General features: G+C 39.6%; 1 protein-coding gene across 7 annotated transcripts in view; it reads right to left on the reverse strand.

Annotated features, from left to right (window-relative positions):
* The window catches only part of RARB (retinoic acid receptor beta), a 335,268-nt gene that overhangs the window by 60,254 nt on the left and 252,181 nt on the right, over nucleotides 1-22,833 (reverse strand). For all 7 annotated transcript variants that reach the window (XM_054815866.1, XM_054815865.1, XM_054815867.1 and 4 more), the window contains one exon: nucleotides 7,388-7,536. In XM_054815866.1, the coding sequence (XP_054671841.1) occupies nucleotides 7,388-7,536 (149 nt within the window). The remainder of the gene's footprint in view (nucleotides 1-7,387; nucleotides 7,537-22,833) is intronic.

Here is a 22,833-nt window from a genome sequence, read left to right on the forward strand (position 1 = left end):
CAGAAGCCCAGTGCAGGGGAGCAGCAAAGGTGTAATCCACAACATGGGCCCAAAGCACTGGAAATCAAATATGGCATTCAAACGCACAACATGATTTTAATTTTTATTATCTATCATGGTTGGCAATTTTTTTTCTTCATTTCATGTCATTCACACAACACAGAAAAGACACTTTAAAATATATGGTAATACAAAATTTTTGTTCCTGATCCCATCTATTTCATCATTTTTACTTGGTCTCAGTGGACTTCCACTAAATATATGCTTCCCCATCCTTAAAAAAATTGAAATAAATTCAGTATTTGGCAAAAGTTTTATCTTCCAAACACAGAGAAAAATTAGTTAACAGCTTACTCAAACACAGATACCAGCTTTTCAAAGTACACCTTGCTTTCCTTTTTTTTGGCCATTTAAAACCTAAAATCTCAAAAACAGCATTAAAACAACCAGGTCCTCCGCTGATAGTATGAAATATATAAAAACTCCAGGTTTTCATTACCACATTTAAATCAGTTGCAACTCGTTTAGTGTCTTTCTGCATATGACACTGCTTTCTGCAAACGAAAAACTGCTTACAGTTTAAGATCAGATGGTATTAATAGTATGCAGAAATGTATCTCAAAATACATTTTTCACCTTATGAAAAATGATTGTTGATTTAGCTGAACCTAGGAGCAATTTTCCATGATTTGAGGAATTTTTCATAGCTGTGCATGAACGGCAGCATGCATCTCTACTGCTGGCACTGTCACTTACTAATACAGCTTAAATGGAGACGAATACAGCTTGATCATTCAAGCTGAGCTATGTTTTTCTTTGAACCAATAGAAGCTTTTAAAATTGCATTGCTGCAAACAATATTACTTCTTTCCCTGATACAAATCATACTGTGCACATATTTTCAACTTTGCATTTCTTACTTTTCTTTCAGTTGTAGGTGATTAAAACATGCCAGGAAAACAAAGCCAAATAAATATATGGAGTACTAGTTAGCTGGTTTTATGAAGTTTGTTTTTATTTTTTAGTGCTAGGTAACTGAGAAAATTCTATGTCTGGATCCTTAATTTCCTATATAAATATAGGCTTAAATATAATTACATTATAGCTAGAAGCTAAATGTGCAATAGTGGTGTTATCAAAAAGAACTGCTGCTAAAGATCCCTCTACAATCCCAGAACTGCCTAAGAAAATGCAAATCTGTCCTCACATGATGGAAGAGGTCTTACTAAAAGAAAAAGGCATCTGTCCTGAAGGACACTGTTCCATAAAGGGAACTCTGCTATGACAATCCCTAAAATATTTTAGGCCACTCATCAACATTTCTTGCAGACCAAAGCTTAATATCCTTGCCATCAAACTTCAAATAAATAAAATCAAAACCAGTTCCACTCTCTGTCAGCAGCATTTTGTAAATCCATTGTTGACCGATGCTCATCACAGATTCACGTCCCACAACCCTCTCAGTGTCCAGAGGGACATAACCGTAGGGACATCATGGAGAAAAATAACACAGCTGTGCTTTGGGGACCCAACCTGAGGGCTCGTGGGGACAGGCTGCTCTGGAGGGTGACCCAGCGTGGATCTAGTTTAGATGCTCTGAATCAGCCATCAGAGGAGCTCCTCTCTCCTCACCGAATGCAGAGAGAGCCCAGTCTTCAAAGTTAGGCAACTAATTCTGGGCCTCAGGCTGAGTAATAGGACTGCCTCCCACTGTAAGCAAGTAAGATAAAGCTGTAACGAAATGACAGCTTTTCTCCCAAGCTGAACATCCACGTGGATCAGCAAATCTGGACAAAGCAAAACCTGTTTAATTTTCTCTCTTTTTTCTCTTCTCTTCTCCTATGTGCAACTTATCTTTTTTGTGGGAGTCAGTCCTACAGAATTATCAACCTAAATTTCAAGGTTTATATCAATGTCTATTTTCCATATTGCTTAAAGTCTTTGTAATAATAATAATAAAAAATTCAAGGCAGGAAGGTGTCAAACAAATAGACATATTTTCATAGCTGAAGACCTTTGAAAATATATTAAATGGGGCTACCTTTTTAATTTAACGATGCCACATTAGACGTGATTTTATATGAAAACTGATGGAAGGAAAGCTATTCTTTTACGGTAAAAGCCAGCCTGGGATCACTCGGTATTGAAGTAGATGTATCTACATTTTTGTCCGTTAGCATCAACAACAGGCAGACAGGCACCTTGATCATTCAGGCAAAGCTGCTGGACCATAAACCTACTCTCATACATGCTGCGCTGTCTTCTCTCCTGAAACTGCTCCAGGCATCTTTGCTGCCCACCGAACTCAAGCCAGGAATCCGGGCAGGATTGCCAGCAGAGGAATGCCGTCTTTTAAATGCCCAGAACAAGGGACAAGGCTTTCAGACACAGCTGAAGCTGCCAGAACACCAGCTTCTCCTCCTCGCCCACACAATGATGGCATTGTGTGGGGAATCCAGCCCACTACACTCAGTCTCCCTTTCTGCAAACCTGGCTACAATGACGAGTCAAGTCAGGACCAAAGAGCTGAGCTTTCAGTGACAGCCAGCCCTATAACCACTTGTACCAGCTGGATAAATCCAAGTTGCTCATTTTGTATGGAATTTGTTTGCGTGTGATCTAGCAACACCCAGAGACCAGGGGAGGGGGGAAAAAAGAAAAAAAAAAAAGACTTCAGAAGTCTTTAACTGAGGTCATGAAACACACGAGTAGATTCCAAAACCCGCCTCTGAAATGCCACACGGTTTACAAAATGGAAAAGTTGTAAATAAGCTGAATATTGTCAATGTATTGTATTTTACACATAAAAAGATGGACTGGCTCTGGAATTTTTCTTACAAAATAAAAGTGCACAGTGAAGATCAGTTTGGTTTTGAGATTCTAATACGTACACAAAGCCTTTGACAGGCTATGATGCACATAAGCCTTTTGCAGTGTAATGCCCAGAAATAAACACAAAGCCAAGATATTTTTTTTTAAAAAAACAGTTTAAAACACAAAAAAAATCCTGACTGCTGAACTCAACTGACCAAATGGAGAAAAGGCTCAGGATATCAACCTTCTGTAAGCTCCCAAATTTCAAATTTGGAAGGCAGGAAGTCAGTTATTCTAAATATATAAATATATATTCTAATATATATTCTAATATATAAATATATATTCTAAATCTATAATCATAAATAAAATTTTCAGCATGAACATACTAAAATTAGAAAACAAGATATAGCTTAAAGACTAATATATCAAAACAAGCCACAGTGGAGCACATTACTGGTGACTCTGGTAATGAATAAGACAGAAGGATCACTTTAAAAAGGGCTGCTTAGAATACCAAGAAAGAGAAATTGTTTGGCAAAGGAGGTCAGGAGGTTGTTCCCAGCTACCCAAAAGAATAAGGTCCAAGGATGACAGCGAGTGGGAAAAGGGGAAGAAAGGACAGGAGAAGGGACCAAATGAAAATATAACCACCACATGAGAAAACCCCAGCAAGGATTTGAACGATGAAGGCAGCTGAAGGCAGATTTAGGAGGAAAAAGGACAATGCAATGCTGCAGATGAGAAATGATGTCACCATAGTATGATGTCTGAAAAACTCCACACCATGACATTACAGTTGGTGATGTCTCAAAGAGAGAGGATGGAAATTTCCGTCTGTGAATTCTGTGTCCAAGGTAGCAGTGAGGTGAGCAAGAGGGCACACCAGGGAAAGGTGGCAGGGGAGATGGGGGTAACTTTGGAAATCATCCAGGGGTGGGTGACAGTTTAGGGAAGATAAAATTTTCAGTGCAGCGGTTCCCAAATCAAGCATCATAGTCATAATCACCATCCACAGGTCCCCAAGGGCTCATGGCTGGAAAGGTCCATTCCATACTTTATGAACAGAATATTGCCATGACCTTCCCTACTGGTCTACCATAAAACAGGACAGTAGCTGATGCTTTTGAGAGAGAAAACTGAAGAAATGAACCCCAGGGAAAAGCATCAGGAAGCAGATAAAGAGCCATTTAAGGAGACATTGAATAAACAGTAAGCAAAGTAGGAGGAGAATCTAAAGAGCCCTGAAAGGCAGGAAAAAGAAAGCCTGCCGCATCAAAGGCAGTCATCAACCCAAAACCTGGAGGACAGAAAACTGTCCCTTTGCACTAGACAGAGACTGCTAATGATCACTGTGACAGCACCTCCACTGGAGCTCAAAGCAGAAAGGCAAAGGAGAAGGAAACAGAGAGAACTAGAAGACCAAGGGAGAGGGAGCACAGAAAAACAAAAGGAATGGGGCCCTAATTAGATAAATATGATGTGAGCAGAGTTTTCCATTCATATTTCCCTTGAGAAACAAGACTGCCAGGAGTTTGAAGGGAAAGGTAAATGAGTCAGAAAGGAAAAAGAAAAAGACTTGAGAAAAGGACCTCAGCAAAGGGAGGTACAATTCAGGAGAAAAAAGGAATGCATTTAAGGTTTAACATCACAGAACAGAGATTGAAAATCAGGTAAAAAAAGAAACGGTGGAAATAGGAGTGAGGAAAGAGAAAATGGCAACAAGGTCAGAGGAAAAGAGGGAAAAAAGAGAATTAATACTTGATTCAGCTGATATTTTAGCCTAGTTGCTTATGGAATGAGCTTTGTGTAACCCAGCTGTCGGTAAGTGAGGACGCTTCTCCCCATCTCAAGAGCTTCTGAACACACTGGTCAGCTTCAGTGAAACTCCAAATCTCAACAAAAATTAAGTTCTTTGAAACTGCATAGAGATGTGTATTCAGGTAAAGGAGAAATAAGTTTGTGTTTCCTAACTAGGTGAAAGGCTGTAACATGAATTCTCTTCCTTATTATTGTTCCCTGATTCACCAGAGAATCAGCATGAAACTCCAGCTCCATACTGAGCAGAAGCCTTCAGTGAAACATAGGCTGTCTAATAAACCCGGGTTAACCAACTGAAAGGCAAAAATCCAAGGGGACAATGCTTCCCCAGTGGCAATGCTCAATGCTCAGTGCTTATTTAAACTTGCAAAGTAACAGGCTAAATTTTTGTAAGAAGTCTGGAGACAGAAGCATAAAGAACTGATAGTGGGAACCAAGGGTGAAGGTAGATGAGTACAGGCAGGAGCCTGGATGGTTAGAAATAAGAAGTACAACATGGCAGCTTTCTTATGGTGCAGGACCAGGAAACGAGTGTGAGAAAGCAAGTGTACAGCAAAGATGAAGGAAAAGAAAAATAAACCAAACAGTCCAAAAGGGCTCAAGAGAAAAGGGTAATGTTCTTCAAAGAAAGAGTAGAAACTGGCAATGTAGAGGCTTCTGAGGCTGTCTCGAGTGTTGTGGTCACACACTGCTGTCATCCAGCCCACCACTTCTGTTGATGTGAAAGCTCGGATAACTTTCAACAGCAAATGTAGTTCATGACTGTCCACCAAAGGGATCACTGGTTGACTCAGTGGTCTCATCATGCTCTTTGCCAGTTTCTGGCACTCACTAAGGAAGTTGAATCAATCAGTGGAAGAGATTAATAAAATCCTAGTCCAACCTGTTGAAGAGCTAGTGTCACTAACCCAAATATTACCAGTCTCAAGCAGCCAAGTTACTGCTTTGGAATCTTGTTATTTCTCAGAGAGTGACAGGTTTTGTATGGTTTTGGTTTTTTTCTTTTCTCTTCCTTTTAACAGTAGCTATTGCTGAGTGCTGAATTACCCCATCTTGCAAATCAGCAAATAAGTGAATATGATTTTTTTGTTGTTGTTGAATAATGGCTAACACATTGCAAGATGGATTTCTTCATGTATTTCAACAAGCGTGGTCTGTCTTTAATTATTTCCAAAAATCCTTTGCAGTATGCCAATAAAAGCCCTATAGTATATTTTTGCATATTTTTCAAAAATAATGAAGCCTTAGAGACATGTGACCTTCTGCCACAGCGTGCAATTATGTCTGTGCTTAGAGGGAACATGTGGGTGAGCAAATGATACCACAATTCGTGTGTTAGCATCTGAGTATGATGAGATTTTCTATTTAATGAAATCAGCTACAGGATATTCTTACCATAGCTCTTCCTAACAGACACTTAAATTTCAATAGTTTTGTGCATCTAAAAGAAAAAAAAATACAGATATGATATCCAAGGAAAACTTCAATCCCAGAAAGAGATTCTAAAACTGAGGTGAGCTTAAATAGTTACTTTCAATACTTCAGTATCTACAGTTATAGGGGAGAAAGCAGACTCTCATCCTATAATAGTTTCCTGCCTAACAACGCAAACCCAGGACTATGACATTTTACATTTTACATCCAGGCCAGTAGCATGGAAGAAGTTGCAGGTTCAAAGGATGAAGTAAAAATGCCTAACCACATATCTGAAAAATATTCTAATGTTTCACACACATAAACTAGCAAAATATCTTTTATTAGTTTATTCTAGTAAGTTTATTTATACAGATGTGTAACGCCTGACACATTTTCATCATGCATTAGGATCTGTGCTGTACTAAGCGCTACGCAACTATTTTAATTTGATGGAGTAAAATCGTAAGTCTTTTCTTTAATCATTAAAAAAAAAAAAAGGAACATTGCATTAGGGTATCATAACAAATAAAATTAACTATGAGACCATCTGTCCTATGATATCTTTTCTTTAACATTTTTCACACTACCTTCTTTCTTGTACACATACCATTCACTGTACGTACACCTCCAATCGTTGCCATACACACATGGTTTAGCTGACATTACTTCTCTGATGTGTATCTAGTCTTTCGACATTCTCTACTTTAGAATGGCATATCATATTACCACATCCTATGGATAGTCAATTCATGCTCTGACAATCACAGCACTGGAAAGCAGCTCACAGACATGCCAGCACTGTAGTCTGACAGATGAAATTTTGTGAATACCAACCTGCTAATCCTCAAATTCCCAATTTGATTTGAGATTAGTTAGATAGTTAGAGACTATGCCAAAAATTTCCAGATGATCAGATCCTTTTCCTAAATTCCACCCCCTGGATATGCAGAGGTAGCAGCACACAGAAAAAGCCACGCTGAGAGCAGCCAACAACCATGTGAGTTCTCAGAGTATACCTGACCTACAGATGGACAGTGAAGAGTCTCAAAGCATTTTCACTTTATTCTTTGATTATCTCTGCATCTATGATCACATTCTCACATTAGTCAATACTTATGAAAGTCCCTGGAAGACATACTTTGGCAGAAGTTATGATGAGAAGTAATTCCAGGTACGATGGTCATTTACTTGGCTTTACTCATGGATCAGAATTAATTCACACAAGAAAGGGACATGCATCTTTGGAGACAATCAAGTCACACCAAACTTCATTGCTTTGCCCCTCTGTAAAATGAAATGTGGTCCTATAAAAAGAAAGAGAGATGATGGCACTCACCTTACATCCCTCACAAGCACTGACACCATAATGATATCCGGATGACTTGTCTTGACAGACAAAACAGGGCTTGTAAACTCGAGGGGGTGGAAGTGGTGAAGGAGGGCTTGGAACAAGTTCCTCAGAACTGGTGCTCTGAGTTTCAACTGCTACAAAAGAAAAAAGAAATATAATTGAATGATTCATGAATGAATTTAAATAACTGATTATTTACTGCACTATAACATCAAACTGGCCCATATCTATCTTTATATAATAAATGTTCATTTGTCTTCCCTAGCAAAATTTAAGAGGAACTAAAGTAGGCCCAGCAGTGACAGGACTACATGCTATAGCCTCAAGAACTTATTTTTAAGTACTTGATCATTTTTCATGATCCAGCTACTCAACACCACAACAGCTTCAGCTCACTTCAGATATAGGTCTTGAATCTCTTACCAGGCTCCAAAACTGGACAACTTTGGGCTTATTTTCTGATTTTAGCCTATTGAATTACATGGCATCCATGTATGCATGCTGGATATCAACCTTCAATGGGAAACTGCTTGTGGTATGTACCCTTTCAATCGGTACCTAATTTTGGAGAGCTCTTATATCTCTTGCCTTTTTCTACAAAAGGTAACACTTCCAACGTGGAATTCTGCCACAGCAGGATAGAGGCATGCATCAGGACATACGTAAAGAGACAAAATTACCTGAACAAGTTGTCTTTTTTTTTTTTTTTCTTAAATCTGTAAAACTTGCACAACCCAGCAACACTTCCTTACCTACCTTAGGATTCGTAACATCAGGAAACCTCTCTGAGAAAAAGCTACTTCCATATTATGACCCCACATCCCTTTATTGCCTTAATATTTCTAGATGGTCATTTGTTTTGAACCTGCTGAAAAGCCAGTTATCCCTTTCAGGGAAAGGATGTGAAAGCTCTACGATGCGAGATAAGACATGCGAACTACATCTTTCCAAAACATCTGCATTAGTTTTCTGTGATATGCTGTCATCATTCCTCACATTTATTGTAGATGTGCAATACATTTTCATGTTTCACCTAGCCGTTCTGCTGCTTCTCAGATAAATCCCTCTAACTTTTCAACAGATATACAGAAATGACAGGATCTGTGAACTGAGATCTATCCAGAAATATTAGGCACTATCAGCAGAGCTAAATCTCAAGAGTACTAACAGCAGGCCCTAAAGAATATTACTCAATGGAAAATCTTAGACAAGATTTACCGTACTTGATATTTTTCAGATTACAAAGATGATACATTTCTATTAAACTCATGATTCATTGTCAACTTGTGCTCTGCAGAATTCACAGAGGGCATCACAGAGCACGATGCAACTTCTGATTACTTGTGAGAGAAGGGCCCCTTTCTGCCATTTTTACTTGGGTTAAGATACCATCAACTTCAAGGACGGACATTTCTTGAGAAGGAAATAAATGCTAGAGCGAAGTGTGAAAGGCTCTGATTCTAAGCAAAGAGGTATCTTTTGAACGGGAACAATTTATTTATATATCTAACAACAATGAGGCTGTGAAAAAACAGAAAAGTAAAATAACATGTGGCTTTATAAATTGTAATGTTAAGAAAATGTCCAGAACTATACTTACCTTTTTCAGCATTAAATACACTGAACCTTGGCAAACCAAAAATCTACAGGTTCCTACTGCACCAAGCAAACTTTAATGAAGTATTTTCTTAATGAAAACAGAAATGAGAATGATCATTCCTTTTCAACAGTAATTTTTGGTACTTAAGAGAGACAGAGAGTGCTTTGTTATTGATCTCTGCACAGTCCTGCTTGAATCAATAATCTATTAGTACTTTTAAATTAAAGTTAGATTCATCAAATGCCCTTGAGAGGCCTCAAACATTCTGCGCGCTATTTCATGCTCATACATGAATTATGGTGGCTTCCAATCGGTCTGTGGAATGACAAAATTTTAGCTTTAAAACTGTAATACCAGCAGACAATGTGTTTCCTATTAGCTCATTCAAGTCTCCCAGTCCATCTAAAAGGCAGTTTTTAGGCTCCCCATGGGAAAACAAGGTTGTGTCATTCAATAAAACAATGGCACTCCTGCAATCCTTCTGTGATTTCAGTTTGGGGAAAGCAGTCTTTGAGGAATAATACTGATACACTTCTGCTTTTTTGACGTTTTCATCCTAAACAAGCACTAGCATCCAACAGTAATGTTCAAACCACAAACCATATGTACAACAGAGGCCCGTCAGGCACCGGCCAAGCACCAGGAACTTGCGATACCCAGAAGAGATTAAGCAACCATCTCAGTTCATAAATATACAACAAAGCAACTGAAGAGCTGAAGATGCCGCTAGAGAATTTTTTTCTGGACAATTTGAAAAGGTATATGAGAAGAAAAGAGCCAATGTAAACCTCAAGACCCTCCGTAAGACACCCATAGATATATATATGTGCACACCACTAAAAGGGCTTAATCTATTCACTATAATACTTGCATCAGCTGAACAACTGTCTAGAGAGATTGATTTTTTGTAAGAAAACCCAGTTTGGAAACATTCACTTTTGATTACAGGCAAGATGTACAGTTTTTTGGACTTCTGACTTGCTATCCCTCGTTGGATTTAGCCTTTTTAGCTCTTTATTTGAAAATGTACGTACTGCCAGCATAGAAGAGCAGAAATCTGGTGCAGACACCTGTAGCAATTCATGCTCAGCAAGTATAAAGTGTTATTTCTGTACCGGGTCAGTGGCTAGCGGATGCACGACAGCAGAACCCGCTGTCTTCTATGCATGTCTGCCCATGCAAGGTGGAAAAAAAGAAGGGATGGGGGGTGGACAGTTGACATTTCAGAAGAGGCATTTCTAAAGCAGTCTTAAAATTTTAGGAAGAATTCAAAGAGGGAAAAAAAAAAAAGCGCAACTTCTTTCCATGCCCTGCTGTCTTGTCCTGTGGGATGTGACGCTTCAGGGTCCCTACTCACCTGAGAAAACAGAGGCTCAGTGCCGCCACCCAACACCTGAATGCTGCTTTAAGCACACAGGGACTCTCAAACAATCGGTCACTTCACAATTCCTAAGATGTCTGAAATATTTCTAAAGGTTAGATAAAGCAGCAGATAAGATCTTTAAAAGCACAGTGTGCTTTGTGAGAGCTAATTTACTGCCAGCTAAACCATGTTGACAGACGGAGGAGGTATTTTACGTTGTGACCAACTAGAAGCAGGCAGGCACTATGAAATGCCTTGCGTTTTGCTAGAAACTGAGATTATTAAGCTTGTATGTTAATGCACACTTTGGACAGTTGAGTCTTAAACGAATAAGAAGTTGTAAAGCAAATGGCATTTCCTGGATAGCCTCAAGGGAATTTTGAATACTGAGCTCAGGGTCCCTGGTGGGAAGCAGCAATTTCAGCTAATTAGGGTGAATAGCAAAGTGTTGCATTTGGTCAAAACATTCTGTTAACCCTCATTTTTGTTGGCACCAACAAGAGTCTGGATTTTTTGCCCTTTTTTTTTTTTTTTTGTGAATTCACTGCAGGAGTGCAAGGCACACAGCTCACATACATTAGGCAGAAAGTCAAAGGAAACGCCAAAGTTCAACTAAAGTACAAGTAATTAGAACCAGATTCTCTGCTGCTTGTATGTGTGCATTTGATTGTAGAAGTTATTTATAAGCCTCCAAACATTTGAAAAAATAACTATATACTGTAGATCATTTAATTTTTATGTCTCGTCTGGAAAAAAAGTCTGCTTTTAATCATCTTCCAGGAAAGAGCCAGGAACTGGGAAAGTGGGTCTCAATTGTTTCAATACAAATTTCTCTCTTTCATGTGCCACATAAAACTATACTATAAAATTAAATCCGAAATATCATTGACTCACCCCCCCCATCCAATTTTTCTTTAATAAAAAACTTCTTTGAATTTGTCATGCTTAAATAGTTTGCGTTGTTACGAGGGTTTTTTGTTTTTTTGTTGTTTTTTTTTTTTTAAAAACTGTTGTTTGGAAGACAGACAAGGGGAGAAGGAAAAAAAAAAAAAAAGAGTGAGAGAGAAAGAAAACATTATCATGGAGACTTGCCAGCCTTGACTTAGTAACCTGGCCATGACCCTCCAGCGAGTGTGTGTTTGACCCGGTCACACATGACTCTGGCTGCGTACTGTTGCTGGGTTATAAGTCCCAGATATTTTTACCATATATACAACAGGTGGGGATCACAGACAACAGAAAGAGGAAAACAAAGTCCTCCCTTGTGCAAAGACTCCCATTTTCTCCCTTGCAAAGAAAACAACACAAAGCAAAGAAGCCGTGCTACTATTTCAAGTATCGGCACTCGCTGTGCTGGAGCGTTGTTCTACCCAAGGGTTGACGGCATGGAGGTGGAGTGGGCTGAGGGCAGGAGGATGGAGGAAAAGGCTCAGGGGAAACCATGTGCAAATGTTAATCAACGCAGAACGAATTACCAAACTGTAACATTGGAACCACAATCAAAAATCTTTCCTCATAGGGCTGGGTATGCATCGAGGTTTGGGAACGAATGCTTTTTGTTACGAGTGAACACAACGTACCTGGATGAAAACATAGGCTGCCACAGTAACTCCAGATTGAGATATTATTATCAGGATTTTCAGAAGTACTGAAGAAAATATGTTTTCCACATTTGAGAGTTTCTGTTTTATTATTTGCGTCTTGCTAGCTGCACACATCTGCCTTAAAGCCATGATGTTAAATGTAAGTTATTCTATTTTAATTCTTGATTACAATTTTTCCAGCATTAATTTTAATCAAGTCATAGTTCATCTCAGCAAAACTGTCTAGGTCTTAAAAAAAAAGTAAAGGTATTATTTGGGCTGAAAGCCAAAAAACCTCTAAGTATTCAGGTTTGCTTTTAGTCTGAAAAGGGGCATTCCACTTTCAACGGGGACATCAGAAGATGAAACTTTATGACCTGGTCTCTGCTTGAGGGTGCCCAATCCAAAATGATCCCTTTCTACTATTTTAAAAGCTAAAAGAGTATCCCATAGGTTTTCACTACGTGCTGCTCAAGATTCCCACAGTATGATCAAAATAACAACAAAACTAGCAAGAAGTGGAGGTTATGGAGCTCAGAAGCCACATCTGCAAGGTCTTACTAACGGACAAACCGCACACAAGGTCACCGAAAAAGTGGCTCAGAGCAGGTCATTTTAAGAGCCATGCCTAGGGCACAGGCTGCTGCTGCCAATAGCTATCTCAAACAAGGTGCAAGCCCTGATAGGCGCAGCTGAGTTGGCAGAAGTCTCCAAAGCCGAAGTGCTTTTGCTGTTACGACTCTTGTCAGTGAAAGAGCGATACGGACAGCTGGCTTCTGTCCCGTCACATCTGGGAGAAGAGGGGTCCTGCTGAACTCTGCCCTCCGCCTTGTGAGTATGAGAAGCAGTTAAGCATACTCTCTGCTCCGATATCCTTACCCTAATGAAGTTCCAAGTACAAATTTGGCCATTGCTCCACTGCAGGCAGACATACCATCAGGACAGTATTTTCTTCCCCCACCCTTTTGCATCTTGTGTATTTAGACAGTATGCTATTTTGGGCAGGGTCTGAAAATATGGTGTACAGTAACCAGCACTGCAGGACCTTCAAGCACTACTCCAATGCAAATAACAGTAATGATCGTGATCCTGCCAAGTCAAAAGGTGTTTGAAAGAATGAACCTTGAAAGGCCTCCATAACCTTGAGGGGAGCCATTACTTGCAAAGCAGGTCCTCGGATCGCTTTCATTTTAACTATTTTAGCATTTCAGTGTTAAAATGCAGACTAACTTCAAAGGATGAGTCAAAAAAAAAAAAAAAAAGGCTTCCTCATGTTCAGCAAATGCCTTTGCTGTGTGTGTACCAAGTTGTATTTGCCAACTGGAATGGCAGAAAAGAAGTGTTTACACTTGTCTGCTGCACCTCCACCAGTTCAGAACTGGGAGAGAGCGAGCTGCATCATATTCCTTTGTGTCTTTCATCAACAAAATTGCCAAGTTTCAATTGCAAATCTGTAATATTAACCAGCAGAGTCATGTAACGTAAGTCAGCGGAGTCAGTGGATACCGATCTTGGCCATACGACAGAAGTACAGCCCTTTGAAACCTTCATTCATATCAGGTGACTAGGGGCAGGAAATAAATTTCAGCATCCTACTACCAGCATAACAGAGCTATCCAGATTTGTTCGCAGTAAATCAGAAGACAACTGCATCTATCTTTTGGTTATCCTTCTGTTCTAGTCCCATGACACAATTTCTGTTCTTTAGCATCTAGCTTCTTCATTTGTAGCACAGATTTTATTATTGCCACAAATATCCTCGACCGGTTGCCGAGTGAAGGGTGGGGATATTTTTGTAACACGCTTTTCTGTTCTGCCACAATCTGTCCTCTTAATTAATCCGTTTGTTAAGGATGCAAATTCAGTTACCTGACTTTATAGTGCCATTTATTACGGCACTCCAGGGGCCCCACCTGGCAGCGCACCTTCCCAAGCGACATTCCTGCACAGATCACAGACACCCTGAGTGACTCTCTGCAGGCCCCCCTGTCCCCAGCATGCAGCACAGCCGGCAGCGCTTCTGGTCCTGCCATATTTAGCAGCATGAAAGATGCTGCTCTTCTACCTATCTGATCCACACGCATGGCCGCTGCCACTCCAGTATGTGAATATCCCATGAACATTCACATTTTTACCTTTGTAACACCTAAGTGAGATAAGGGAAGAACTATTCTTACTTTAGAGATGGGAAACAGAAGCACTGTCAAAGAGCTAAATTTGCTTGGGTCTTAAATTTCTAGTAAAATGCAAGCAGTACTCAAGTGGGATTTTCAACAGCAACTGAGAACCTAGCTGCAGCTCTAGCAGTGACTTCAAGACATAGCCTTACATGTCTTGCCCTAGGTTACACATGGGATATGTGACAGAGCAGGGAACTCAGTTAAGTCTGTGCTCAGACCCTCTCATGTGGGAGCTCTGAAGCACCCCCAAGTCTGTGTGTGCACCTTGCTCTGCCAATTGCAAGGCAGGCCAGGGCTGGGAGCCTTCTGCCCCCTGAGAGCCACCACAGCCCCTGGTAAGGAACTCAGGAAAGATGATGAAAGGCTTGTCTTCATTTTCTGATCTCTGCTAAGAATCAACTTTGCATAAGACCACCCCACCGCATATACAGTTACACAGGAATGTCCCAGCAGACAACAGACCTGCCCTGACAGAAGTCCTGAATCCTCTCCTGAAGGCAACTCAGCAGCACCCGTGCATGTGGGTGCTGTGTCCCACACAGGCATAAGCAACACTAGAAACTACCACAAAAACCTCTACTCTTGACTATACTGTCCAAGCCAACACCAGCCTCATGTACCGTCAAGACATAAGCCTGTATCTACCAGGCTAGTATATTGACCACATATGATCTGGAAATCACCAATATGCCCCAACCATGTCTTTCTGAATGCAAACACCCTGAAAACTTTTTCTGAAGCCGCTACATCATTTTGCTGTGTCCCACAGATATTCTGGAGGGAAGCCACCATTGCAACCATCTCCGGTGCTTCTCCCAGTAAAGTCAGGACTTGTGGCAATTACGTACTCTACACACATATTTACTAGAGCTAGCAGTAGAGGACAACAAAGAGGCTGTGGCTGCTTTGTAGAGCACATTCATATTCTGCAGGTTTTGCTCAGGAGGATATTTTCAAACAAGAGTAAGGTTTACCCTAGTTTGCAATGCCTGGTTCTCAAGCACCAGCTCCACTAAACCCAAGGGACGTACGTATAACTAACATAGAAGATTTGTGTTCACATCATCTTTTCAAAGAAAATTATACCGTTCTCCAGGCTTTTTTGTTGTTGTTGTTGTTGTTGTTGTTGATCAGCAACACAGTTCTACATTTGGGTTTATGTGTCCGTGTAGCCAGAGAGACACATTTACACCTGAGCAAACGTGGAAGGCAGAAAGCTTGTCAGGATTAATTATATCAGGGACAAGAACTGCGTCTGGTTATACCTGTGTTACTCTCAGGACAGCGAGACTTAATGACGCGCTAGTAACTGAGAACAGGAGCGTCTTTCGCTAAATAAATGGCCAGGCAGACACCGTGAGGGAGCCAGGGTGAAAGTAAGTGTACAGACAGGATGGCCGGAGGGTTTCACAGGCATGGCGGAGTTTACAGGGCAGCAGCTCATCAGTTTGTATTAGGAGCCTACCTTCAAAATGAAAAAGAAAACATGTTAAATGAAAAAAATAAATCGTACGGAAAACTGAAGAAAAACATCCGAAAGATGCTAGGTCTGTAGTTTTTTCAGGTCGGTGATTTTCTGCCTGGCCACTACCATGCAAAATTGCATGTCTTGAGTGAAAATTTCTCATTATTGCAAAACTGAAAAATAGGATCTTCTTTAAAAAAAAAAAAAACCCAACATATAATTATGCTATCATTTGCATGAAGTTAGGTTTTCCTTTGCAAACGAACTTTTCTTTTCTTGCAATTCAGGCCCAGTTTGCTTTACCAGTAGATCCTCATCTGGAGTAAAGTGGTGTAAGCAAAGAAGCGACACAAATTTAGGGAGGATGAGAACTCTGTCCTCTTTACTCTGTATTTAGGAAAACAGAGCCTATTTCTGTGGCCTATAGATACAACTGTGGTGTCACAAATTCAGCATGTTTTCCCAGCAGGATCAAAAATAAGAAAAAAGGCAAACTGTGAGGGACAAAATACTTAAAAATAAAAGGGGTCTGATTCTTTTTTCAGATCTGTTTTACAGTGTTGTCACCCCATTGATTCCAAGAAAGACTCTTGACTCATAAACGTAAATGGGAGAAAATTCAGATCCAGTACCTTAAAAAATAAATAAAAAATGCAAAGGAAACTAAATCGTTACTATAATCTCTATACACATTCAGATATTTTATGAAGTCATAAAGTCTTCATTTATAGTTATTAAATGTTTTATAGTGTTTTGAGGACTTTTCTTTTATCTTCAAATCTTTCCAAGCATCCAAACAGAATAATTCAGAGTATTATACTAAAGGAATGGTTTTATTCTTCAAAACTCACCTCCTATCCAAGTTGGTATTAGTTTTCAGTATTACTATGTCTGCCAAATATTTTTTATTTTCTATATATTCAACGTGGTCTTAGGACACCATTCATCATGACTTTTTGCTGTGGCTTGAATCCAGCAAGAAAATGAGTGTTTTAATATCTTTAATCATGTAATACTATTACACAGTTGTTCTTTACCACATGGACAAAATAAAACTGTTGTGCTCTATTTGGAAATGCAGTAAAACTGACTTGCTGTGCAATATTTTACGTATAATTTTATTTCTCAAACTTTAGGACCATTAATTCAGGACATTCTGATCTTTAGGTGTTTTTAAATCTTAAAATTAATAGAGTGACTCAACAAGAGCCAATTCAGTGATCAAAAGTACATCAAGTAAGTATAGTAGCAGTTAAAACGCTTATCATCCCAATTAATTTGTATTACAGCCACACTGCTGGATATCACTAATTGATTTATATACCCTCCTTTCTATACCCATTTACAAGGGCAATTATGAACTCTATCACATATGTTTAAATGGGTTACATTAGAATAATATCTAGAAACTAGACTGCTGAGCTTAAAATCTTTAAGAACTGGTAAATTCTTCGTTAATGCGTACACTATCAATCCACTACAAATGGCCTATAACCTTTAAGGTGGTACACGGTACTAATATTTCACTTTTCATGGGCAGTTTGGAGTTGACTCCAGTAATGAGATCCACCGTTATTTTTAATTGTTTTTAAAATTGCATATTATAGGCCGCAATAAACACTTACAAATTAGTATTATACCATCCACAGCTTTCTGCAAAGCATGGTTTCTATAAACAACTTAAAACGCATACATCTGTAAATAATAACTATGCTGAATTTAATGAATAAGGGCACTAAAAGAAATTGAACAGTAGGGGTTCAGCAATTAGAGTAACTGCCCATTTTATTAAAAATGTATTGTTTCCAGCTTTCGCTTTAGAAGGCTTTTATTGCTCCGCTAATTCTAAGTTTTGATTTCCTTAGAAAAGGAGGTCTAACTCCTTATTTTCTTTGACAGCCCCCCATCACACAGCCACTCGCCTTTATTACAAGGCAACGGACAACTGTGAAGCTTATATCTCATTGCTTGGGATCTCGCTCTCGGGCCCTCGCTGAAGACCTCTTTTTTTTTTCTTTTTTTTTTTTTCTGGCATTATGCCACCCAGAGGTATGATTCTTTATTGAGTAAGGTTTCATCCTACAACGGAGCTGGGATGAAACCTGCTGAACCAGCAAACCCCAGGCAGCCAGCCACCCCCCAGCCCTTTCCCAGAGGTTACCAACCCTCCGGCGGAGCGGGCGGGAAAGCACGTGTCCAGCTTCCCAGCCATGCTGCTGCGAGACAGGGCCATTTGCTGAAGCTGGCAAGGCTCGGGGCCGTGAAATGGAGCCGTGCGTTTCCTCCTGCCGCAGAGCAGCAGCCTCCTGCAGAGGACAGGACAGTGCGTAGACTGGGAGAGGCAAAGATAGCTTCTTAAACCAAGCAGATATCCCAGTACACATCTCCCATGGCCCTAACATTATCGCAGCGAACCTCTGGGGTACCTCTGCTTCTATATAGATGCTTTACATTCATGTAGCTTACTTCCCATGTAAGTGTTAAGGCTATTCTCTACACTAGCCTAACTGCACACCTACACTGCTCCACTATTGCAACTGTGGGGGTATAATTAAAACAATACATTATTTCCATTTAGACATGACATAATAACAGGAAAAAATGGCTTTCATCACTTGGGCTTATCTGCAAGTAGAAGGGCAGTCAGACCAAAACTTAACCTTTCTGACATCCTCCAGCACACATACATTTGCAACATCTGAGACCAAAACAAGGACAAACTCTGTCCTCCTCCATCCCCTCAGCATGCCAGATCAAGACAGTGCGTTACTAAGAGTAGCTCATCCCAATATTTTTGATGCTAATGTAAGAAATTCAAATTTATGGAATATTTAAGAACTGAGCATCGGCAATACCTTTTGAGGGGACAAATGAAATATACAGTTTATCAAGCCATAATGCTTGCCTGAGTGGAATTTCAATATTTCTGAATGAAATACCTGCCAGACAAAAGATGATAACACAATGGGGAAGGTACCATGAAAAACTAAGACAGTACCAGACTCCCTCTCCTTGTTATTCAGAGTCCTTGTCATTGAGTTTACATAATATTTCATATATATTTTTAAGGATGTTTATAGGTGCAATTAACCTTCCAGTGGTGCAGTTAACCTGCCAACATCCCTCTACCCCTTTGACAGTAGGTGCAGCAGAAGCTGGAAGCTGGGAAGGAGCTCAGTGTCCTACAGTGAAGCGGTAGCAACACTGCGACTGTGGCTCGGCACACACCTCTACTCTCTGCCTAAGAGACCAAAGATCAATAAAATAAGACATTCACAAGAGACTGGAGAGATGAGTACCGCCATTGGAGAGCACGTTTTCCAATATTCTGTTCTCCTATTCTCTACCTGCAGTGGATTTTCCTATTAAACCGCTGGAGTGAGGAATGCTCGTAATTTTACCTGTATGTTGTCCGTCAGTACCGTTCTCACCCGGAAGAGAAAAAATACACACACACTGTACTGTAGGCAAAGACATACGTGGTAGCAGTATTTCCTAGTCACCTGGTCTTTCTTATTCAATACCTACCTTCAACAGTGACTTGGGGTTTATTTTGCCCAGCTACGCTGCTCGCAATTGACTGCAACATCCCAGCCTTACAAACAGGGAAAATGTCAACCACACTTTATACAGAATAAATGCTTTATTTCCAAAGAACTAGACAAGCAACATTCAGTCCTGACACCTGATGTCCCAAGAAACATAAGGCAAAGCTTACACTTTGAAAAAAGGAAGTTACTTTTTTCAAGTGAGATTCAGTTCCAGATCATCTCTGGCTACTGTGCTTTAATAATTTTAAAATGTCTATATTATGATTATCCACTATTACACATATGAATGTAAGTACATTTCACAAACCATACATTTTTAAGAGGAAAAAACTTTTTTCTACCATGTTTGAAAGATTTGGGCCATCATTTTCTGTAGAAATTAAGCTCATTTTTACAAACAATTTTCCAGTTGTCATGGTTGGAAAGATATGTTAGTAAATGTAAATTCATTCAGTGCCATCTTCCCGAATGTGCTGAACAACAGCTTTAGTGCCTCAGCTGATATCGAAAGGATTCTGAAGCCACAGCAAAGTATAACTGACAACAAACTGAGGTTATTAAAAAAATTGTAAATAGTAGTGAAACTGCCTATAAGTCTATCCATTTCACTTTAAAGCCCAGAAAACCTCCAACCTGTGGCAATAGTACTTCATAGAGTGACTGTGACAAGACAGAGCAGCATTTTAAGGAATTAGTAAAAAATAATAGCATGGGGTTGTTAGAAATCATTGGTTTTAATTTCTTAGTATTTGCACAAGTCTGACAGCTGTGCAGCAGCATATAATTGCCCAAACCTGTAATATACCTAGGTAAGCTTTCCACAGAGTAAGTTTAGTATGCTTTCTTTTACTTCCCTTTCTAAGGTCTGATCCTGTCTTGTCTCTCATTACACAGACCTCTTGGAAATTTTGGGAAATCTCATTAGTTCTTTTTCCACACTTTAAACCACCCGATATGCCACGTTTGTCATCCAAAGAGATTGCTCTAAAAATAATAATAATTAAAAAAAGAGAGTAACCTGTGAAGTCAAGAGATGGTCTCTAAGAAAATCCACCTCTGACCAGTTTACCCTGGGATCAACCCCTAAGGGCAATCCCAGTGGGACAGGGGCGCATTTTGGAAAGCTCTCACACCACTCAGGCACAGGGGAGAGAGACCCTGCTGTTTCACAGCACCCCCGGCATTTGCAAACCAGTTTGCCTGATCACTGCCTTCTATTGTTTCCTGAGATAAGCAGGGCCCCAGTGAACAATTAAAGCTTTCAATAAATAATCTGTAAGCACATTCATTTGATTTACTGTTATTTGATACAGCAGTTAGTTTCAATGGGGCAGTTACTATTGATCACATAAAGTACTACAGACAAACATGAAACACTTCCAGAACTCCATGGATTATTACTCTTTATCTGCCACTCATCTGGGTTACTTGTAATGGTTGCGAAATTTAAAATCAATAACAACAATTAGCGTTCTGTATACTCTCAGGAATGAATCATGTGAAATATGTTTTGTTACAAAAATGAAAGGCTGGAGAGCTTGCAAACACGAAAGACTCTTGCAAGTAGCAAAACTCTAAAATCATTTCACCTGGTATTATAAAGTGTCCAATAAAGGAGGTATTGGTAAGATTTTTAGAAGTAAATCGAAGAGATTTAGGAATACAACTTTCAACTAAGCTGATGAGAAAGATGCATCAAGTTCTACCTTAGAAAATTCCACTACGAGCCCTACAATTTCATACTCGCTCCTTGACCTCTACAGGAATTTTGGGTTGTTAACAATGGCAGGATTTGCTCCTGTGTAGGGAATTGAACACATAGGAAAAGGTCTGACTCCTCTTCCCACTAGCTTTTACTCAAGAGTCTATCACCACCAAAAAAAAAGGTATTTAAATGTAAGAAATGAAAGCAAAATGAAATTAATAAAGCTTGAAACTGATTGTAAGGGATATATGTTGAAAAACACCTTTTCTCTTAGCTTCAGATTCATACAAATTAGATGTGAATCTAATGAAATGCATGGAAATAACAGCATTTTGAGATCTCTACTAGAGTAATAATTCTAGATAATTAAAATGCAAAGCAATAAGATAAATGTTTTATCATTAAACTGTAACCAGAGCTCTGTGTGAAATCATCCATTCAGAAGACTTGTTTTTCATCAATTATTTGTTATTTATCTGATGTAAATATAAGAAGGTCTAATTAAAATGTATGACTCCTTATGCGGCTTCTTGTCATTAAGACCAATGAAAGCATTCTGAAGACCATAATGAAATAATTATGTTTGCCTTTAAGAATCCTCTTCAACAACACATGGCAGTACTACACTAAATTAAAACATCAGGAACTAAATTTCTCTTGCATCTATTTCCATTTTCACTAATTATACCCCCAAGCTTTCCAATAGACCAGGCCCTAAAATTCTTTTGAAGCTGAAACAGCCTAAGGAACAGCAGCCTTTTCATAGTAATGGACTTTGATGAAGAAACAAAGGTAATGCAGCCCTGGAAGCATTAATATTTCAAATAGAGTTATCATGTGAAAATATGTGTTTATTTGAAAAACGGGGAAAAGATTGTTGGTAAAGAGCCAAATATGTGTTCTAGGGAAACCGATACTCTGATTTAATCTCATTTAATTGCGTCATTCCTTTCTCACCTCTTTTCGTCAGAGTATTTTCTTGTTCTGCACAGAAATTAAGGTTAGTGAAAGCATAACAAACATGGTATTACTGGGCAGTGTCAGTGTATCATGCTGTAACTAAGCTCTGCTTTCACAGTTTGGTAAAGGTGAAAACAGCCCCTGTGAACAACTGCAGCCTTCATACTGGACTCCATTTCAGGGAGAGGGGAACAGCTATTTTCCCAAACTGTGTCCAGACGTGCAATGCTTCCCAACACATAGCTCGTGCTTCAACCATGAAGTCTTGCAGGATCTCTCCAAAACACAAAGGAAAGGATTTGGATAAGGAAAAAAAACAACACAGAAGGATGTGAGTCAGCTCTGACTTCTTGCAGGCAGCCGAAGGCTTCATTTCAAAACTTCGGAGAGATAATGGATCCTTATTGGCGTGGCCGCAGAGAAGTGAATGTGGCAATACACGCAAAGCGTAGAAAGATGAGCAGTTTGCATACCTAACCTGCATAGCATGTGACGATATGCGCAACTAGAAAAAACACAGCCGGAATGTGCTCTCTGAACGAAGAGAGGGAGACTGAGGTTCACCAGGGGACGAGGACTTGGGAGAAGTATATTCTTCTGTTAGAGCCTGTCATCAAAGACACTTTGCACAAATATCTGAAAGACACAGATGATTTGCCATTTGTTCTGCATTTTACATCTTGGTGTTCAAAGGGTGGGGTGAAAACAGAAGGATCCTTAAGACTGACAGGTCTCTGAGACTTCTGACATATACCCTGATCCAGTAAGGAATACAATTTCTTCCTCAAATGAACGAAAAGAGCAAACCCAAACAACAAAGCAATCCAAAGGAATACTCTGAAAGATGGACGGGGAAGAAAAACCTCCTCAGACCAAAAGTTGAGAGGCAAAAGTATGAACAACTGCTTAAAAAGAAACAAACAACCCCCTCACAGGACCTGATCTTAACAACAAAAAGCTCACACATATGTGACTTTTTTTGCCAGTCCTTTGACTTGTGCCCCAAGCCTAAAATGCAGATCAG

The sequence above is a fragment of the Grus americana genome, chromosome 2 (assembly GCF_028858705.1).
Source record: "Grus americana isolate bGruAme1 chromosome 2, bGruAme1.mat, whole genome shotgun sequence".
Lineage (NCBI taxonomy): Eukaryota > Metazoa > Chordata > Aves > Gruiformes > Gruidae > Grus > Grus americana.